Genomic DNA, 20,542 nt, shown 5'->3' with positions numbered 1-20,542 from the left:
TGGTTTTACCCCAGCCGGCAGCTGAGCACCACGCAGCCGCTTGTTCACTCCCTCCCCATCAGGATGGGGGAGAGAATTGGAAGAGTTAAAGTGAGAAAACTCGTGGGTTGAGATAAAGACGGTTTAATAGGTAAAGCAAAAGCCGCTCGCACAAGCAAAGCAAAACAAGGAATTCATTCACCACTTCCCATGGGCAGGCAGGTGTTCAGCCATCCCCAGGAAAGCAGGGCTCTGTCACGCGTAATGGTTACTTGGGAAGACAAACACCATTGCTCCGAACGCTGCCGCCCCCCCCCCTCCCCTTTCCCCAAGCTCCTTATAAACTGAGCATGATGTCATATAGTATGGAATATCCCTTTGGTCAGTTTGGGTCACCTGTCCTGTCTGTGTCTCCTCCCAACTTCTTGTGCACCCCCAGCCATCCCGCTGGCAGGGCAGTGCGAGAAGCAGAAAAGGCCTTGGCCCCGTGTAAACACTGCTCAACAATAGGTCCATAGAACAAAAACATCTCTATATTATCAATGCTGTTTCCAGCACAAATCCAAAACGTATCCCCACACTAGCTACTATGAAGAAAAATCAATCCTCTCAGCTGAAACCAGCACACCATGCAAACCCAATACAACCTTAAATTGCTTAAATTCAAGGGTCCATGTGGTACAATTGTGTAGGACAGCAGAGAGATGGCCTAGATAGCCTTGAAGATGCCTTCCAATTCTCTGCTCCTTTTCCTCTGCTGACATGGGTGAACTTTTATTTATCATCTTACAGTCACCCTGACCTTGATATTGAAACAAAACTCCCAACACAGGGAATCCTACATCAAGTATCTAAAACGTCTGTGTAAAAGTGAGCTTGCTTTCAGAAGCGCCGACCACCACATAGGTCCCAGGGAAGTATTTGCTTCCAGGAAACAGCTCCTCTGCATTAAAATGTAAGCCTGAACTCTAGATTCCAAATGCAGTATTCATGGGCTTACATGACTGAAGAAAATTTTGCAAACCAGTGATATGAATCAGCTGGCTTTTGTTTTCTTATAAATGTGAAACTCTCAGTGGATTTACTGAGAACTTACAAAGTTGCATATGCTGCATATAAGTAGAAACTGATTTATGGTACTGGGTTTAACTGCGCTGTTCTGTAACCTAGTATGGCCATGAAACAAAGCTGGGCCAAACTGTGCTTTCTTCTAGAGCTTTCAAGGCTGACTGTGGAGCTCTGATACTGTGCTTCCAAGAATAAATACTGAATATGAAACAGGCAGACAGCTTCTGACTCAAGTCCAGGTTCTGACTTTATATTAAGTATGAAGACTTGTGGTTTGGTCCCATGTACACCATTATTATTTTTTGAGACACAACTGCCTGAAGTATTTCTGTCTGAGCAGAGAATAGGACCACTCAGTAAATCAGAAAGAAACCAGAATTAGATAGCTGCTGCTACAATGTTTTCACTCTATACAGTTACATCACACCTCATCATTGCTCTGTGCAGCCAAAATGCATTGCAGATTACAAGACCAAGAGTCAGCGAAGCTCATCTTCTGCACTCATATGTTGATTGCACTTTTGGTTTTGAGGGACTGATAAACGATTGAAACTCCATGATGTTGCAAACAGCCATACAGTAGCAGCACATATATACCTGCTAGGTATGTATCTCTCAAATGCTAACTACCTTTAAGCAGTGTACCAGTCATTATGGTCCTTAACAGTTATTTAGTTAAACAGGGATGAGAGGAGGAAGAGAATTTAACTAAAAATTTTTAGAGGGTCCCTAAACAATGTATAAGTTGCTCACTGGTGACAGCTAAACTTTCTGGAGAAAGGTTTTTCCATTTCCTGCACCATACATAACACAGGCTGCAGTGTTGCTGAAAAGGTCTGTTTTGTTGGCTCTCTTTTTTCCTTTTTAACGGGGAAAAAGCAACAACTGCGTGTAAATAGCTAAAGACATTTGGCTATTTGGCTAAAGTTAACTTAAGCCAGCCTTCCCTTTCCTCCCCTACAAATCTCAATTTTTTGTTTTAGAACAAACCAGTAAAACAGTATCTGGTTTTTCTCATGTCTTTCAGTATACCACAAGGAATAGTATCGTTGTTGTAAAATACTAGAGAACTAAGCAGAAAGTGTTCTTTCTGTGTTGCTCAGTCATTCAAATTAGATTAAAACTTGGAATTCACTGCTGCCCCTGGCAGCCATGATAGCTACACATGTCCCTGATACATTGCACAGCCACTGCTGTGGGGCTTCTTGGGCAACTGTAGACCTACCAGTTGAAGCCCACCACTTTAGCTCAGCAGAGGTCCCTGCAGATCTCCCAGTGCCCATTGTGTATCTGGGGGGATCCTTCACTTACTGAGGCTGAACAATACAGGGTGTTGTTCTGAATGTAGAACTTGGCAAGGGTAACTTGTCTTCCAGGTGGAATAGTAAGTAGGAGCCTTGTGATAAATGAGTAAATTTGGGGTAAATCAGCCTATTGCTGACTGGGCTCAAGTGAGCTGTTCATATATCCATAGTTGCACTTTAATTTGCCTCATGAACATTCCACACAACTGGATTTCTTTTTGTAGCTGAGCTCAACTAGATGGCCTTGCACTAGAGTAAAGATGTGCAAATGGAAAATAGAATTATCTGCAAAACAAGAATTATCAAAAAATGTTCTTGCTTAGTAGATTGCCTGATTAGTTGCCACTTCCGTCCCTGAGGCTTCATGAGCATCCCATTATAGTGCAAGGCAAGCAGGTATGCTGATGGCTCAAGTGAGCATGCTGTGCTTTGGACTGCGGTTTTCACGTGTCATTAAGTATATCCGTGACCATCAGTGTGGCTCACCAATAGTGCTGCGAGGTATTCCTGTCCATACAGCATTTATGGAGAGGGCTCAGGCTTTCTGCTCCATCGCAAGCCAGAGAAACCTCCAGGTTTGCAGCAGCTGGGGAAGTTTCGGGCCCACATGAGAAAGATGTTTGGACCCAAGCTTAGGAATGTCGTGGGCTGTTGATAGATGGCAGACCGTATGTACGTATACGTATCTAGGGATGCTTTTTACATGGAGTAAATCCAGGATAGGTGGGAATCTGGTCTGTGGTGAGTAACGAGGATTTATTTCTTGGGAAAAAACAACAACTGGCAAAACAAAAAAAGGCATTAAATCACCTCTTGTTTTCTCCCTTCTCCCTTCCCTTCCAGATCAATAATGAGATAAAGAAGCACGATGAGAAGCTAGTGAGACCTGTAACTGAGCAGATGATTGAGTTCAGCATTTTGATTGTTGGTGAAAAGTACAGTGAGGAGCTGAGGGACCCAGCCGCTGTGAAGCGTCAACTGCTCTCAGAACAATTCATTTCTCAGGTAATTTCCTTCCCTGGCTTCCTTTTTCTTTTTGCTGGCTCTGCAAAGCAGTAGCAGTGCATAGAACCTGTGTTAGGACTGCCTTTTTCTCATGGGCTCTACAGAACCAGCTTAGGGCTTTTGTTGTCTGAGGCAGGCTGGAAAATACTCCCCCACTATGAGAATACACCGTTCTGTCTGACATGCTGCCTTTTTGAAGTAGCAGAGTGCCATATGTTGTGTGTAGCATACCAGTTGCCAAAACCCAATTACTCTAGTTTTCTTTTTGTGTTTCTCATGGAATAGACTGCTGTCATTTTTGCAGGCAAAAGAGGTAAAAGCATGCTTTTGGGAGGATCAGAAAATTATGCTGAACACCTGAATGGGGACATACTTTAGATAGGACCCTTCTGAGGGACTGTTCGCTCTCTCTCCCCCATTTTCCAATTTTCTTAATTTACTTTGCCTCGTGTTAGCAAAAGAAACTGAGCCAGATGTTACTAATAAATGAAAAACTTTTCCACTTATTTTAGTCCTTTTAAAGACCTATTTCTACCAGGGCTAACTTTGACCTTACAATCCTTTCAGAATCTTTAGTACCTCTCCCTGTCAGTGTTACTGCAGTAGAGCTTTTAAACTCACAGAGAAGTGACAAGATTCTTGTTTGCCTCTTGACGCAACTTCATTAGTTCTTTAAGTATTAGGACTTGAAAATCTTAAATTTTAAAGATACATTTAACACCTCTCTAGTGACCAGTCTGCCTGGAGTTTATTTCAGTGCTTTCTAATCTTGTTGTCCAGTTCAAGTTCTTCTGAAACGTAGTTGGTTTGAAACTGGGGAGTGAAAAATGCAATTTGAGGGTCTTAGCAAACCACCCTGCCCACACTCTCAAATGGCAGCAAATGAATTGACTGCAGGTCAGAGCCATCAACCTGTGCTGAGGCAGTGCTGGAAGGCAGCTCAAGTAATTCAGGTATAGCACCACATTAACGTGGAGCGCAGGCAGAAGGCGCACAGGTCCATCAGCATCTGCCTATGTGGGCATGCTCTGGGTCTCATACAGAAGCTGAGCACTGAAATGGGATATAGGATATCCCCATGATTACGCAGTGTTCAGATTTTGGACTGCAGAAGAAACTCTGGCATCAGTCTAGAGAATCTGTCTATACAGAGTAGGTGTTAGATGAGGAAATCAGAAGAAGTCGCAAATAGCAGAACTCATTCATTATTTCTGCTCAGGAGCAACATGTCTTCGAATGAATCATTGTGCACTGCAGTGAGATACTCTCTGAAATCTAGGCTGCCGAGAGAACTCCTGCTCCTCATTTATGCCCAGGATCGGCAGTGCATGTGAGCATATTTTAAAACCCTCCAGCCAGTTCTTAAACACATGCTTAAATTCCGTTGGCGTCAGTGGGAACGAACCATGATTAGACTGTTAGGCAGCTACTTCAAAGAAATATACATATAAATATATACAAATACACATACATGCATGATTTATTAAAACTTGATTTCAAGTTAATTTAATTTTAATTAAAATGTATTGGCTAAATTGGTATGCTACAAATAAAGTTACTGGCCCACCAATATACAAATGCATATTTAAAATACGATCATACTGCTATCTCCTGACTTTCCTTTCCTTATTGTTTCCAATTTTTTTTTTTTCTATAATGATGGTAATTTTTTTACCATCATTTTCTTGGAGCAGGGAGTTTGTCTTTCCTTTCTCTTGGGAGAGGCATCTAGGGTACCATACAGCAGCGCATCATGAGGCTTATCTTTTCTCTAGCTTTGCTTCCTTCTTAGTCCCATTTAGTTGGGGTTTTCTGTTCAGCCCCTTTTACTGGGGTTAAGCCTGTGCCAGATCCTGGTCCAGGTGGGAAAGAGATGTACCCTTCACTGCAGCCAAAAAGCATCACCACAACTGTCACAAGTTGCTAGCGTAGGCTAGACATCTTAATTTTCCTAGTTGTGTGGCCAAGTAGCAAGGCCATACTGTGCTTGTGGAAGAAATGTCAGATGGGACAGAGTCCACCTGGCACACGGATGTTCCACTCCTTTGATCCCTTGCCTGGTTTTCTCTGTGCTTGGACAAAGAAGCTCTTGAAAAAAAGAAAGTCGGCAGCACTTCGATTGTTTAAGTCTCACCAGAGACAGTTTAAAAATAGGGAGACTGGGGAGGCGAAGAAGAATTTGAGGAGTAAAAAATAATCCTCAACTGGCAAGGATCTTCTGGGAGGAAAAAAAATGCAACAAACCGGCACGAACTGTCAATACTATATTTCTTGGTTTTGTCTCGTGTAACACAGTTGACTATTGAATTAGGCCTGGATGTCCTGCCATTTTGCTGCCCACACTTGTCTTTCGTGAGTAGCACTGCCAGTCACTCCTGAGCCCTTTGTATGTTTAGAGCAGTGGAGATGAGCCATGTTTTGCACTATGTAATGCATTCGTGCCTCTTTGAAGTCTAAGAAGTTCCTGTTCCTCCGGTATCTGCTGCTCCTCTTCTTTAAGTTGCTAAGGTCCAAAGCATTTTCCTGAATTTTTTTTAATCCAAAGAGGTTTGGGAGGTAATGGAAACCTTTTGGGCAGAGTAGGGTTTGTGCTGCATAAATAGGAGAAAGAATGTAGTCTGCTATGGGCAGTGCAGATCTCTGCAGAGTCTGTTTCAATTTCCCCTCCTTTGAATGTTTCTTACAGTTCTTGGGGAATGCTGGATGTTGTTCTTCATACTTTTTCTTTTCCTTTCCTAATAATGAGACAGTGTCACCAAAACTCTTCTTCCATAAAGAGAGAGAATATTCAACCATTTTTCTCCTATTAGATGTAACAGCTCAGATACATTTTTAGAAAATGTTGAAAATTCTTCCTGTTTTTTTCACTAAATGAATAGGGTGAAGGAAATCTGTGTTAATTTTTTGTTTTCCCCTCAAAATAGATCGAAAGTGTATTTGAAGGACTACCTGGTTACAAAAGCATCCATGTCCTGGATTACAGGTAAAAAGATAGTGATGCATACATGGTGATTGAAACCGATCACGTACAGTGGTGCGATGTGCTACCACCATACTTGGAAGAATGTCAGGCATGTGTGTGGGAGTTCCTAGGATGTATTAACCAAAGCACAAGTTCTTTCATATTTGGTATCTCTCTATATAGAGAGGGTGAAATAGAAATACAGAACTGTATGTAAATGTAATCATCTCTGGCATCCACCAGAGAATCTCACATGATATGCTTGCCTTGATTTTAAAACAAGGCATTTTTATTCAAGATTCTATCTTAAAATTGAGAGAGATCTTTTCTCATTTAAAATTAGTATCTGATACTTGTTCAGTATTGTTGACATGTCCTAGTATTAAACGAGGAAGAGCACAGAAACCTTTTTGGAAAAACGTGGTGTATTTAAATTTTTGTAAACTTCTTAATGTTAATTTGGGATTACTCTAAAGGTTGATGGTTGAGATATGTAAAGGTCTTGCTCCCTTTGATCTAAGCAAAGGCGGGTGAATAGTTTGATAAATGATATGCAATGTTTTAACTTTATTCTTACAAATATTTTTTTAAAGGCTAGTTTCCTCAGATCAATTTGTGCTTCGGAATGACATTTTAAATTCATTTGAGGGAAAAGGGGATCCTGTGTATTATGCATTGAACACCTGATGTCTGAGTTTTGGGATACATGGATGACAGATTACAATATAACTTTCAGAATCTAATGAGACTGTTCATGAGTTTATCTAAATTGTGTTTTCTTTGAGACTTTGTAAGCTGTGTTTCTTAGAATTTATTGGCTGTAAGATTGTAGCTAGAATACATGCAGGTAGCAAAGCAGCTATGGTGAGAAAGGTTTTATGGTTGAACCCTGGACTGTGTTCAGTTTCCAGCCTGGAAGGCAGCAAAACCTTCCGTCTTGGTATCTGCACTCTAATACGTTTGCAAGCTCTTGGTTGATTGGAGAAGACAGATAAAAGGTCGATATTTCTGACAAAGCACCAGAGCTCTGTGCTCTGCTGTCCATGACAAAAAAACGTGTTTGTAAACTAAACCTTTAGGTAGAATTAGTGAGCCTTGATTTTCTTGGTGCTGACAGCAATTTGACTGCATTATTTGCAATAAGGTGAGATGGCTCTGCTCTGCTAATTCCTTGTGATTAATAGGAAATAGTTCAGTCAAAGCAGAACAGTTTATGATGTAGCAGAATACCTATGCGACTTACAACCGTTTTGCTGTATGCTTTTTCAAATTTGTGTGCCCTCTAGAATACCAAAGCAGATTTGCTAAAGATAGAAGACTTAAAGGAAATTATAACATTGATTTAACAGGTTTTGTTGTGTTTTGTTTTGTTTCTATATTCAGCTCTCCTGAGGAGGACAGGTAAAGACAACTTTTTTATAGCTATTGTCATAATACAGATGGAAAAAACATGTTTAGCTGGAGGACACTGTTTTGGGGATTTGTAGTGTTGGCTCCAGAGCGAGATAGTTATCCAGCATAAATATTATGTGAGGGGGTTCTACCAGAAACTGCAAGTAACTCAAACTCTGTTTGGATTATGTATGGATAAACCTTATTTGCTTATTTAAGTCCTAATCATAAAAAAATTACTTGGGGAAAATGTTCTAAGCACAAGTCAGCTACTGGGCTAACTTGGGTATAGGAGTCTCTTTTGTGAAGAAAACAAGATTGATGATGACTCAAAGTCTTTATACTTTGCAGCAAAGTCTTGAATAGATACGGGATGATTATTATTATTATTATAGAAACTAAAGTACATAAGGAAAACTATAGTTGTCCAGCAAAGCAGTTGGCTTAGCTACTTCAAGGCCAGAGGTGCTGCACGTCTTAGTAGCAGTTTTATAAACATTCCTTAGCAGGAGATGGGATCAGTCTGGACTTGTTTTTCATCAGACATATGCAGGTTAAACATCCAAAATTTTTCTCCTTTAGTATTTTAAGAATTTCACAAGACAGAAAATGAACTGCAGCCTTTTACGTACCAGATGTATTATTTTCTTTTGTGTATTTCTCAGCAAAGGTGTAATCAGTTTCCACAAACAGTTTTACAAAGAATGAGCATTTTAATTTTAGAATAAAGGTTAGAAAACACAAATCTCTTCACAAACAATAGCGACTTAAAGCCATCCTCTACTCTTCTGTGCTTCTGCAGGCTAAGATGCATGCAACTATTCACAAAGACTGTATTCCAAGCACCAGATGTTTTAGCCCTTCGCGGATAGATGATGGTGTCATAGTTATTAGTTAGGAATTATTAACTGCAACGGACAGCACAGTTGTATTAAATCTAAATGTTACTTTTGAGGAGCATACTGTATTCCATCTTTGCTGTGCCTTTTCACTACTGCTGCCCTTTTCTATTTCCTGTGCTGACTGTCAGTGCCCATGGTGAGCCTTTGGTGGGCTCATTTCAATGATAGAGCCAGCAGCAAAACTCCAGCAGGCTCCTGGTTTTAGTCAGTGTCTTTGCTGATTATGTCTCTGCTGTATCTGGGGCTTTAGAGACTTCTCTGAACAGAAGCATTACTTTAACAATCCAGTCCAGCTCTGTGGAATGAGGAAAACCTGTCTTTGAAGCACATTTTTCTAACACTTCATAGATTACTTAATTTTCTTGCTATGCCCTGTGTACAGCCAAAATATGTTATATTTTCTAAAGCTCCCTTGTGCTTATGCCCGGTGTATGGTAAATCTGATTGCTGCCTACGCTGTCATGTGGGAAAGGACATCCACGTGTATTCAGGAAAAGAAAATTAAGAACATGGAGGAGAGTTAATATGAAAAAAGCTAAGCTGTACACAGAGACAAAACTTAGTTCAAGAATAAATGATCAAATGAGTCTCAACAAATTATGCCAATTATAAGCTGTATAAAATACTATTTTATTGCTATTAAAGACATTATTTCAAGCAGATTGCCACTGCACGGTGAGTGATCAGGGCTCCCTCTTGCTACTGTAGATTGCTACTATATACAGCCTGGTTTTCCTTGCTGTTTTGATACCTCAGAGCCATTCCCATCATTGGCATGATCTTAAAATCATCGCTCGCACCACTGCATGCTGGTGGGCCCATTAATAATGCTGGCAGAAAGCCAACGTTTTGGTCTGCTTGTGGTCTGTCTGCCATTCGCTAGTAGAAATACAGGGCTGGGACCAGACCAGATGTCAGGTTCTGGTAGACTTTTCCTCGAGAACTTTGCAGTGGTGGAAAGCACAGGCAGGCAGGCAAAGGTGTGAAAAGAATTAAATTGTTTTTATTTAGAATCCTTTAAAGCAATATATTTTTATATTAAAAAAGGTTATTGACACAAGTTCTTGGGGAAAAAAAAAAATCATAGTGTTTGCTATACGTTGGAAAACCTTGCATCTCTCATCTGTGTTCTCTTTTTCTTTGTACAACCGAAGTGGGGTGGAAGTTCACTATGCTGTTACGTTTGATGGAAAAGCGATCAGCAATGCCACCTTGGACCTGATTAACCTTCATTCCAACAAGGTCGAGGACAACTCCTTTATGGGCATTGAGGATAATCCAACAGTTGTGTACACCATCAGTGATTTCCGGGATTATATTGCTGAAATCCTCCAGAAAAATGCCTTGCTTGAAAACACTTCCTTATCTTTAGACCCTAACTCTCTCCAACTTACTAATGGTGGGTATTACTTATGATGCATCGGTGGGCCACACATCTGAAGTTTTATAAAATAAATCTCAGATGAGTGAATTATTCAGCTGTGGTGTAGCTTGTTTTGCTCTGATCTTAACTAGTAATATCCAATTCTTAATCCATTAGATTAGCCTCTTCTGTTGACACCAAGGTTTGTGGTATGTAATTTCAGTAATACTTCCGAAAATTAACAGGAATTGAGGGGGAATGTGGTAGACATGATGCACGTTGCACCAAGACGACCTTCAGCTTAGTAGCCCTGTGTTGGCCTTGAGCAGCACAAAGGAAATACCTGGTTTATTGCTGAATATTCAATGATCCTGCTGGAGGTGTCGGAGGAGTGCTGTCCACCCCTCTGTTCTCATCTTTCCTCTGTACTTCCTGTCAGAGATCTAGGGGCATTTCCAGAAACAAAATCTGGCAAACTTTTTGAAAAGATTTTACTCGTAAATCTGAGATGCGGGAGGGTTTTTCAGTGAGTCTTCAAAACCAACTTCCTCACACTGCTACTGCAGCCTTTAGATCCCAAGTATTTGTATTTCCACAGTGAAAGAAATACTGCATCCTACACCAGAAGACCTAGCCTGGATTACTGAGCATCCAGTTGTGCTGGAGCACCCGGAGTTCCATGTGAGTATGGTTCTGAGTGGTGGCCTTTGGACACATTTTAACACTTAGCAAGGCAAAATTGCAGCCAGCAGCCAGACCTTCTCTGTCCTGTTGTTCACGCACAATAAGTAGTAATGAAGGCACATCTGGTGAAATCTCTCGTCTGATAATTTGATATCTGTTGCACAACAGTTTTCTGTGATCATCTTCTGTTACATGGTAGTACCGTGTTCCTGGCTGTACAGCCAGGCCTTGCTGCTTAGGCTTCCTTTGTCTGTTTTTTCATTACGTTTAGACTGTAAATTGCTGTAAAGAAATGATTCTTCCCACAATACTATCTTCCTGTGGAAAGCGAGAAATGGATGTAAGCACTAAAGCTGGCTGCTAGAAGAGATAAAATGATAAGTTTTGTATGCTCCTTTTGTTACTGTATTGCTTTCACTGACAGTCCTCAGTTCAGTTTTAAAATGATGCCCATCTCCTTAATGCCAGCAAAGGAAACACACAGAAATAATAGCTAGTGGTTTCTTTTTTTTTTTTTTCTCTTTTTTTTTTTCTCTTTTTTTTTTTTCTCTTTTTTTTTTCTTTCTTTTTTTTTCTCTTGAAATCATAATTATCTCCTCTGATTACCGCTGGAACAACCCAGGACAGGGACTGAAGTTCCCCATTGGACAGGAGATGTAGTATCCCCGACCATGTCTGTACAATGCGAAGGGGCTTTAAGCAGAGATGCCAAGTCAGGTGCCAGCAACACTGAGATCAAGTCAATTAGTTCTGCTGACAGCTAGAATTTCTCAATGGTGGAGCATTGTCTAGGCTTAAGGATTTATCCAGTAGGTTTCTGCTCTGCAGTCTGTTGTGCCCCACCGATGCGCCTTCCAAGAAGAAATGAGCTCAGTTTGTGCCACAAAATCCCGGTCCACCTATGCTTGATGGTAGGTTCTCACTAAGTTCATTGTGAGATGATATTGTGAACACAGACACATTTAATTTCAGGCCAACTTCTGATCTTTAGAGAAGCAAAATTCATAGTCACTTCACAGAACTGAAATATTCTTGCTACAGAGGTCACAGGTATAAAAATAACATCCTTAATTTCGTGCCAGTTTTCCCTGAATTTTAAAAACTAATCATTGATGTCTAAAATGCAAATTCATATGGATTTGCCATAAATGGCTTAAATATGGTGTGGATAAACATGAATTTAAGTTAGCTTTCAGGAAAGGGCTTTCTCTTTACTAGAGGTATCTGACTAGATTAAAATATTGCAGATTTTTTTTTTTTTTTTTTAAGTAAGACAAAGAATTCTGCCATCTTTACATCCTCTCTGTGGATACTCTGATAGATGTGCAGGCAAGAAGATTTTAAAGTAGAGGTAGCTTTGCAATAATAAATTTTAAACCAGTTTTAGGGAATAGTATGTACAAGAAAAATTTCTGGAAGTTACATTTTTCTAATCATGGACTATGAATAATAATAATGTCCCCTATGTCTTCCATCAAAGATTCTAATTATGTAGAAGATACTGAGTATACCCAAAAATGAGCTGTGTACAATCTGCAATACACAGAAAATTTAGGAAGTAACTTCAGATAAATTGAAAAAAATCATAAACATGTTTGAACAGTAAACAAGGCTGAAACAATTAAGTCAATTACTTCCACAGATGTCAAATCTTTATGGTTCAAGTAGATACTGTTAAGTGGAACTGTTGCCTATGAAAAAGAATTTTGCTGTTATTTTTCTTAGCTGATTTGAGAATAAATTGGATTTGTATTATCATACATACTCATGACATAATGTAGGACTATCATAACTTCACCATCTACTTGGAAGCAGATGGTACCAACAAATCATTAATTCTTTTGTTTTGAGTTTTACAGCGGTCTTAAAAAGTGAAGAAAAAATCAAGTCTAGTTTTTGAAATCTGTATTTTCTTGTTATTTCTGTTGAGTTGCAACAGGTAGAATGCTCTGGCTTTCTGAATACAATGCCTTTCTGGCAGCAGCAAATGGAAAATGAGGGAGGGGATTCTGTGTTTGCAGTCATCTGTCATATTTGTAAGCCTTTCAAAAGACATTAGCAAAAAGCAGAACTTGCCAATGTGATATTAAACTTGTTAATATAATATATTGCACTGTAACAAGAATCTTTGAATAATGTTAGTTGTCATAGGAACATCTGTCCACATTCAAATAAATGATGAAGTGCAATCCCTGGCAACTAAATGCTCACATAAAAAACAAATGTATTGAGAAGCTATTGCTGGTAGTCCTTATTCTTTCTTTGTGGAATTTATATGTATAATTTGTTTCTAATCTTGCACAGTAACTTTTTTTACAGCTTTATTTATAGTGGTCAATTTTGCCAAAAAAGACAAATGCTGGAGCATATGTCTATATGGTATATATACTTTTCAACTGTTACTGTAAAAATGAAAAAATGTGAGGAGACTGTGGTGGCATAACTACTAGCTATAAAAATGTGATCAGTACAAGTAGACAAATAATTTAATAGAAATACCTGAACTGGCTTGTTTCCAAAGCGCTCAAATGCAGTTTGAATGAAGTTGAAAATTTAGTTCACCGATGTTTCAACCAGGAGTAATATTTCCAATTGAAAAGTATTTGGACTCTTTCTGTTATTCATGCTGGTCAAGTAAAAGAAAGAGACGGGGCTGGAATGGTGAGCTACAGAAATGGTTAAAATTATTTTGAACTGTAATATGTAGTACCGAAACCTGTGTCCACTGCCCACTTAACTTTACTAGTCACCATCAGCAACTGGTTAGTTCTTAGTAAATTGCTGCTTCTTGAAATTGTTTGGCAGTTTTTCATACCCCAAGGGGGTTTTTTGTCCATATCAGACTATTGCACAGCATTGATGCGTGGGCAGGTATCCATGTGAAGCACTAGTTAGTGTGCAGTCAGGGTGCTTTTTTAGCCGTGACCAAATAACTTAATCTTTTCATTCAATATAATTATCTCATGAAACACTGAGGTAGTAGATTAATATTCAGAGATGAAATGTGCTAAGTATTCTAACTGTAAACCAAATAATGATTGGGGTATGGAGAAGTAAGCGGTATGAAAATTGGAGATTTAAAAACACATTCTTTTTTCATATTGCAAAGTTTGCAGATTCATTGTGCATACTCTTTGTTGTTCATCATTACCGCTGATAGATTTCTTTTTTTTCTGCACCTCAGCTTTGAGACTAAAATTATTCCAGGTTCTAAACACTCTTCTTTATATTATGGTCTTTGCTTCCCTCCTGGGTTCTCAGACCCACATACTGAAAGACAGCAAGAAATGACCACAGGACATGCATACCAGTTCAGTTTCTAAACTGTTTTATGTATCATAGTGACTATAATATAATTACTGTATTGATTATGTAGGTGATGAATAATAGCTGGTAAGACCTCTTCATGCTTAAGGAAGGCAGACGGTACTGTGCGCATTTATCTTTGTTTTAAGTAGAAACAGACCTATCCATTTTTTCAGGGGAGGAGATGGGATGGGTATAGATGGTAAATCTCAATACCAGAACTGAAGCTGCACTCCAAACAATCTGAATGGCTTCTTTCCCTTTGTGGTGGTCACAACTGGGCATGAAATGTACGTCACAAGGATGTGCACTTTACATGTACATTGCATATGATTAGCAAAGGGTATATATTTGCCAGTTTGGCCCCTCCTGCTGCTGTGTGTTACTTTCTCACAGAGGCAGTAGTACCAGAGTTTGCTGTTGGCTGCTGTTAACACCCTCTGTGTGTTCAGCCCAACGCAGACAGCCAATGCTTCCCCTGTAATAGTGGAAATATTAATAGTGGGTTTATGTTCCAGGACAGCACCTTTTTAGCTGAACGGCCTTCGGCAGATGAATCAACTGTCAGCAATACCTTGCCCTTTGATTTCGCCAAACCAGATTCCGCTTCAGATAGTGAACAGTCCAATGACAATGAAATCTGGCCAAGACCAGAAAACCTGGACCCTGAGGCCAGTTTGGCACCTGAAGCTCCACTCTCCTCAGAGGCTGACATCACTTCTTTGCCTGATGGGCTGAATTTAGAGGATGAGAATCGGACTCCTCATTTGGTCACTGCGCCAGTGTTAGGGCGTGATTCTGTGGACTCTCTGGAATGGCTTTCAGCCCCCAGTTCTTTAGATGGTAAGTTAATTGATTAAGCCATTGACTGAAGCTTAAATTTGGATGCCAGTGCTTCCTGATACTCACCAGAGGTATAGTTCACCAAAATGACTTTTCAGAAAGGTCTAAAAAATTGTGTATCTTTCTCTGATAGTTTTTACCTTTCCTGTATGCATGTATCCAAGAACAATATGCTAAGGTTAAATGTTTGTAACAGCTAATAATCACTGTTTGTACCTTCAGGAAATGTATGCCCGTGATACTTGCTTAATTGCACAGAAGTATTTTCATATAGGGCTTGTTTAGTTGATGCCATACAGAGATAACTGATCTCTGAAGTAGACTGACTAGCCTAAGGACGTGCCGCACAGTTACTGCCTTTATTGCTTACTCTGCAGTTATGACTTGGCCCATAGAGTATCTGAATGAAAAGCGGGAGAGGTGAGCAGGGGTCCTTCTGACTTCAGCATATAAAGGCCAGGATGTATCATGGGAACATGCTGAACAGAGAGCTATAGACAATAAAATGAATGGACTTTGACACTTTTTATTATAAACAACAATTCCCACAGCATTCTTCTGGAGAAACTGGCTGCTCACAGCTTGGCTGGGCATACTCTTCACTGGGTGAAAATCTGGCTGGATGGCTGGGCCCAAAGAGTTGTGATGAATGGAATTAAATCCAGTTGGCGGCCAGTCACAAGTGGTGTTCCCCAGGGCTCCGTACTGGGGCCAGTGCTCTATAATATCTTTACCAATGATCTGGACAAGGGGATCGAGTGCACCCTCACTCAGTTTGCAAATGACACCAAGTTGGGCGGGAGTGTTGATGGGCTTGAGGGTAGGAAGGGTCTACAGAGGGATCTGGACAGGCTGGATCAATAGGCCAGGACCAAGTGCCTGAGGTTCAACAAGGCCAAGTGCCAGGTCCTGCACTTGGGTCACAACAACCTTGTGCAACGCTACAGGCTCAAGGAAGAGTGGCTGGAAAGCTGCCCGGCGGAAAAGGACCTGAGGGTGTCGGTCAACAGCTGGCTGAACATGAGCTGACAGTGTGCCCAGGTGGCCAAGAAGGCCAAGAGCACCTGGCTGGTATCAGAACTAGCATAGCCAGCAGGACTAGGGAAGTGATTGTCCCCCTTTACTTGGCACTGGGGAGGCTGCACCTTGAACACTGTTCGGTTTTGGGCCCCTCGTGATGAGAAAGACATTGAGGTGCCAGAGCATGTCCAAAGAAGGGCAATGAAGCTGGTGAAGGGTCTAGAGCACAAGTCTTATGAGGAGTGGCTGAGGGAACTGGGGTTGTTTAGTGCCTGGAGAAAAGGAGGCTGAGGGGAGACCTTATCACTCTCTGCAACTCCATGAGAGGAGGTTGTAGCCAGGTGGGTGTTGGTCTCTTCTCCCAAGTAACAAGCTCTAGGACAAGAGGAAATGGCCTCAAGTTGCACCAAAGGAGGTTTAGATTGGATATTGGGAAAAACGTCTCCACCAAAAGGGTTGTCAAGCACTGGAACAGCCCACCCAGGGACGTGGTTGAGTCACCATTCCTGCAGGTATTTAAAAGACGCGTAGATGTGGTGCTTAGGGATGTGGTTTAGTGGTGGACTTGGCAGTGCTTGGTTAACGGTTGGACTTGATCTTAAAGGTCTTTTCCAACCAAAACAATTCCATGATTCTAATTGGAAATTCTTTATTTTTAGCGTTTGAAGATACTGGACTATCTGAAGACCTTCCTTTGCCTTCAAGTCCTCTTCCTCACCTTGTGCCTAAAGAACCTCCATCTACAGATGATTATGCAGTTCCTCTGCTTGCTGCACCAACAGTGGCCTCTTCATCAGTCATAGAGACTGATATTGAAGAAACAGTATCTGTGGAGAAGGAAGAAGTAACTCAGGGTACTGCAGGCAGTAACAATGCAGACTCTGTGTTGCATGAGTCTGTAGAACAACTTAATTTTCCCTTAGAAGTACACCCTATGGAAGATGAAACTGATATATATCTTGGAGATAGAGTTATATATGATGATGGGTCTGGGTCAGCTCTTGATGGTTCGGGAAAAGAAATGGAATCAAGTATTTGGCCTTGGGACGAAGCAACACTGGAACCAGTTTTCTACCCTGGTCCTGATAGCTGGCTTGAAGATGACAATGAGTCTTTGTTAATCAGAACTGAGGATATTCCTGAAGGCATGATCTTAGACTATATTCTTAACTCTGGGAATAAATTAGATGATGATCCTTCCAAAGATGAGAATGAAGCTATGGCCAATGTAAAAGAAGATTTCCTGGATGAATCTGAAATATTTGTCTTTCCAGAGACTACAACTCAGCAGGTCCCTCTGTTACAGACAGAAGAGCCATCATCTGTGGAACCATCTACACAGACAGAAACATTGGGCACGTATGATCCTTTTGTTAAACCATCCTTCGTTTTGGAGCCTTCAGTGGACCGTTCCTTTGTAGACATGCCCACTGGAGAGGCCCCTGTCCCATTGCACAACACAGGTCTGTCTGTGGAAGATAGTCTCCTTACATCTACAGGGACCGTCAGTATGGAGCAACCCAAAGAGTCCGGTGTACGTCAGAACATCATTTCTGAAGCAGTTGAACACCAAAATGAAGACAGGACAATGGTGGTAGAACTGTTCACAGTGTCAGATGTAACTGAAGCTGCTACAATTGGCCACTTGGACACAAGCTCTTCAGAAACTATTCTGACTGCAGATCCTTCCGCAGTAAACCCTGATGCTTCCACAGGAGAGCAGCAAACCCTAGATTCATCGCTGGCAGACCAAGACACTACTGGATCAGCAGTGAAGAAACCAGCTGATGGCTGGCCTACTGACAGAGCACTAGAAAACTCATTAGATCCAACAGGGCAACCAGCAATGCCAGCTGCCACTCAAGTTTCAACTGCAGTTCCTTCTGAAATAGATCAGACCACTGTTCTAAAGGGCTTCACTGGACAGGGTGGTACAGATGATGACGTGCATGTTTCCATGAGCTTCAGCACTGTTACGAACTCTTACGTAATGGCGACTGTAACAACAAGCGCTATTGAACTTCCGTCCCATCTCCCTCCTGTGGGACCCACAGTGTCGTCGTCTGTGGCTACCTCAACAAAGCTGGGAGATGAAACGACAAGAGACCCGGATGTTTCAGCAGACCTGGATCATACAAGCACCGTTCGCTTTTCTCCTGAGCTGACTGAGGAGGGAAGGAGCATGACTGAAAGTCACGTGGAGCTAACAACTCGTCTCCAGTCCACAGAGATGGCCAGCGTGGCTTGGGCCACACACGAAAATCGCAACAGCACGCCTGTCTCATCACGAGCTCTAGTCGTGTTTTTCAGCCTTCGCGTTACCAACATGATGTTTTCAGAGGACCTGTTTAATAAAAACTCCCCTGAATACAAAGCGTTGGAGCAGCGATTCTTGGAACTGGTAAGAATCACTTCTGTGCTGACTATCCATTACCAGATAGACAAAAATTGTTGGTAAATAATAGTTTGTCAGCTCTCTTTTGCAGAGAGCAACTCAAGACTGGTGTTTACAGGTATTATTTGTGTCCCTCCATGGGAAAATTCTGTCTGGAAATGGGTGGGGTGTGTTGTTCAGTTTTTATTCAGTCAGTAGTCCCTCTAAGGTATAACTTTTTAGCGCTATGGGCCAGATGCTCTGCTGATGTCAACAGATGCAGTGGTATAGCTCAAGTCACTACAACACTCCCCTTATTTGCTTCCACACTGCTCTGTATTTAGTCTATAGGGAGAGATAAATAAGGAAACTGGTGCTGTGGGGAGGTAACTTTACTGCAACACATTCAACTCCTCCTCAGAGGTAGTTTAGGGAACTAAGCTGTTCTTAAACTGACTGGTGGCCAGCAAAGCGTCGCAGGTGTAATACAGCAACAACTGCCAAATTTTAATCTGGAAATTCCCCTCTCCTGACTGAAATGAACGTTTTGCTGTGGGAGATGGAGGGAGCAAAGGAGAGAGAGGGAAGGGGGACAAGCCTGAAGGAAATACCCTGTGAAGCTACGAGTATACCTGGTGCTCAGATCAAGGGAGAGCACCATGTATGTCCCGAGAATTGTATTTCTCAATCGTAGATTTTTGGAAAGTGTCTGCAAATCTGTATACGCTTGAGAACTGTCTGAAGTATGCGGACTCCTGGCAAGCTGCCAGCATGAGCCTCCATTGGGTAAAGTTTTAACACCCTGCTGTGGGATTTGGATAAAATAATTGAGAGTCCTGCTGTTTGATGCAATAACAGTGGAGCTGGCTTGAGTAGAGATTCAAAGATTCAGCTTTTCTGTCACGCCCCCTGCATTGCAGCTGGTGCCCTACCTTCAGTCAAACCTGACAGGCTTCCAGAATCTGGAAATCCTCAACTTCAGAAATGGCAGCATCGTGGTGAATAGCCGAATGAAGTTTGCCAAACCTGTGCCTCGGAACGTCACCAACGCTGTGTACATGATCCTGGAGGACTTCTGCAACACTGCATATCACACCATGAACCTGGCCATCGATAAATACTCTCTGGATGTGGAATCTGGTAAGGGTGGCAGGGAAACATGGTTTGGAGCAAGGGATTTAGAGCAGCTTCTACTTTAAGAACTCAATGGTAGCTGTTCTTCTGAGGTAGCTCTCTTATAAAGATGGTCTAATTAGCATGACAAATCTTGTGCTATTGATTGTTTAACTGTATGTCAGCCCTCTAAAGCTTAATACAAGTGAGCTACCTCAAATATTACAAGCTTGTGTTCCTTGCAGACAAAGGCAAATCACCTCACGGTAGTTGCTGAGTGCCCGACGTTCCCTTGCCCTTCCCTGTATACTGCGTAGGTTCTCTGTAACAAGAAATACTGGACATCAGCTGTGTTTTACTCATTTGCAAAATATAGTTCCAGCAGACAGAGAACATCTGAGGTACTGCACGTTCCAGTAAGAAAAAGAACATTTTATACTTGCTTTTTGATTGGCTTGTTGGGCGGTCTTAGTCACACCATTGACATGCACAGTGCAGGCAGAGAACACGTCCTGCTGCTTGTTCACCTTAGCAGAACCTTTTGTTACTCAGGAAAAATGCACGCTGGCTTTTTGTGGATTATTTTAACTAAGAGACTGTTAGAGAAAATGGCAGCAGACAGACAGCGCTTTGCCTCAGTTAAGGGTCTCCTCTAGCGTTCATATTTTCTCCTTTGTGTATTCTCAGGTGAGCAAGCAGATCCCTGCAAGTTCCAGGCCTGCAATGAGTTCTCTGAGTGCTTAGTAAATCGCTGGAGTGGGGAAGCTGAGTGCGTCTGCAATCCTGGCTACCTAAGCATCGACGGGCTGCCGTGCAATAGCATTTGTGATCTGCAACCAAACTTTTGCCTGAATGACGGGAAGTGCGACATAAGCCCTGGGCAAGGGGCCATCTGTAGGTAGGTCATCTTGCTGTTTGTTTGAAGTATGTGCTTCCTGTATGGCAACCCTTACTGTCTCCTCTGTTGTACCATTTGACAAGATTCGTGCAGAATTCAGTAAGATAATGTGTAACAAGTGAGGTGGTAATGATTATCACTCATGTTGTGCTGCCGGATGGAGGTCCCAATATGAACGTTAGTCCTCCTATAGGAAACAGATTTCTTTAATAGAATAGAAACATCAGGAAATAAAATGAACTAGGAGAAATGGTAGTAATGGAACGTACTCAGTTGTTCAAATCACCCTCGTTGACCTTTGGGGACAGAATTTATCTCCAGAGGTATTC

At 41.5% G+C, this 20,542-nt stretch overlaps 1 protein-coding gene across 1 annotated transcript in view; it reads left to right on the top strand.

Annotated features, from left to right (window-relative positions):
• Window positions 1-20,542, top strand: part of IMPG2 (interphotoreceptor matrix proteoglycan 2) — a 64,714-nt gene that overhangs the window by 37,878 nt on the left and 6,294 nt on the right. The window contains exons 8-16 of the mRNA XM_075766877.1: window positions 3,195-3,356; window positions 6,281-6,339; window positions 7,702-7,719; window positions 9,767-10,011; window positions 10,574-10,656; window positions 14,484-14,808; window positions 16,488-18,229; window positions 19,123-19,342; window positions 20,003-20,213. Of these exons, the coding sequence (XP_075622992.1) occupies window positions 3,195-3,356; window positions 6,281-6,339; window positions 7,702-7,719; window positions 9,767-10,011; window positions 10,574-10,656; window positions 14,484-14,808; window positions 16,488-18,229; window positions 19,123-19,342; window positions 20,003-20,213 (3,065 nt within the window). The remainder of the gene's footprint in view (window positions 1-3,194; window positions 3,357-6,280; window positions 6,340-7,701; window positions 7,720-9,766; window positions 10,012-10,573; window positions 10,657-14,483; window positions 14,809-16,487; window positions 18,230-19,122; window positions 19,343-20,002; window positions 20,214-20,542) is intronic.

Source organism: Balearica regulorum, chromosome 1, assembly GCF_011004875.1.
Source record: "Balearica regulorum gibbericeps isolate bBalReg1 chromosome 1, bBalReg1.pri, whole genome shotgun sequence".
NCBI classification, from domain to species: domain Eukaryota; kingdom Metazoa; phylum Chordata; class Aves; order Gruiformes; family Gruidae; genus Balearica; species Balearica regulorum.
This window is presented reverse-complemented; position numbering and strand designations above follow the sequence as displayed.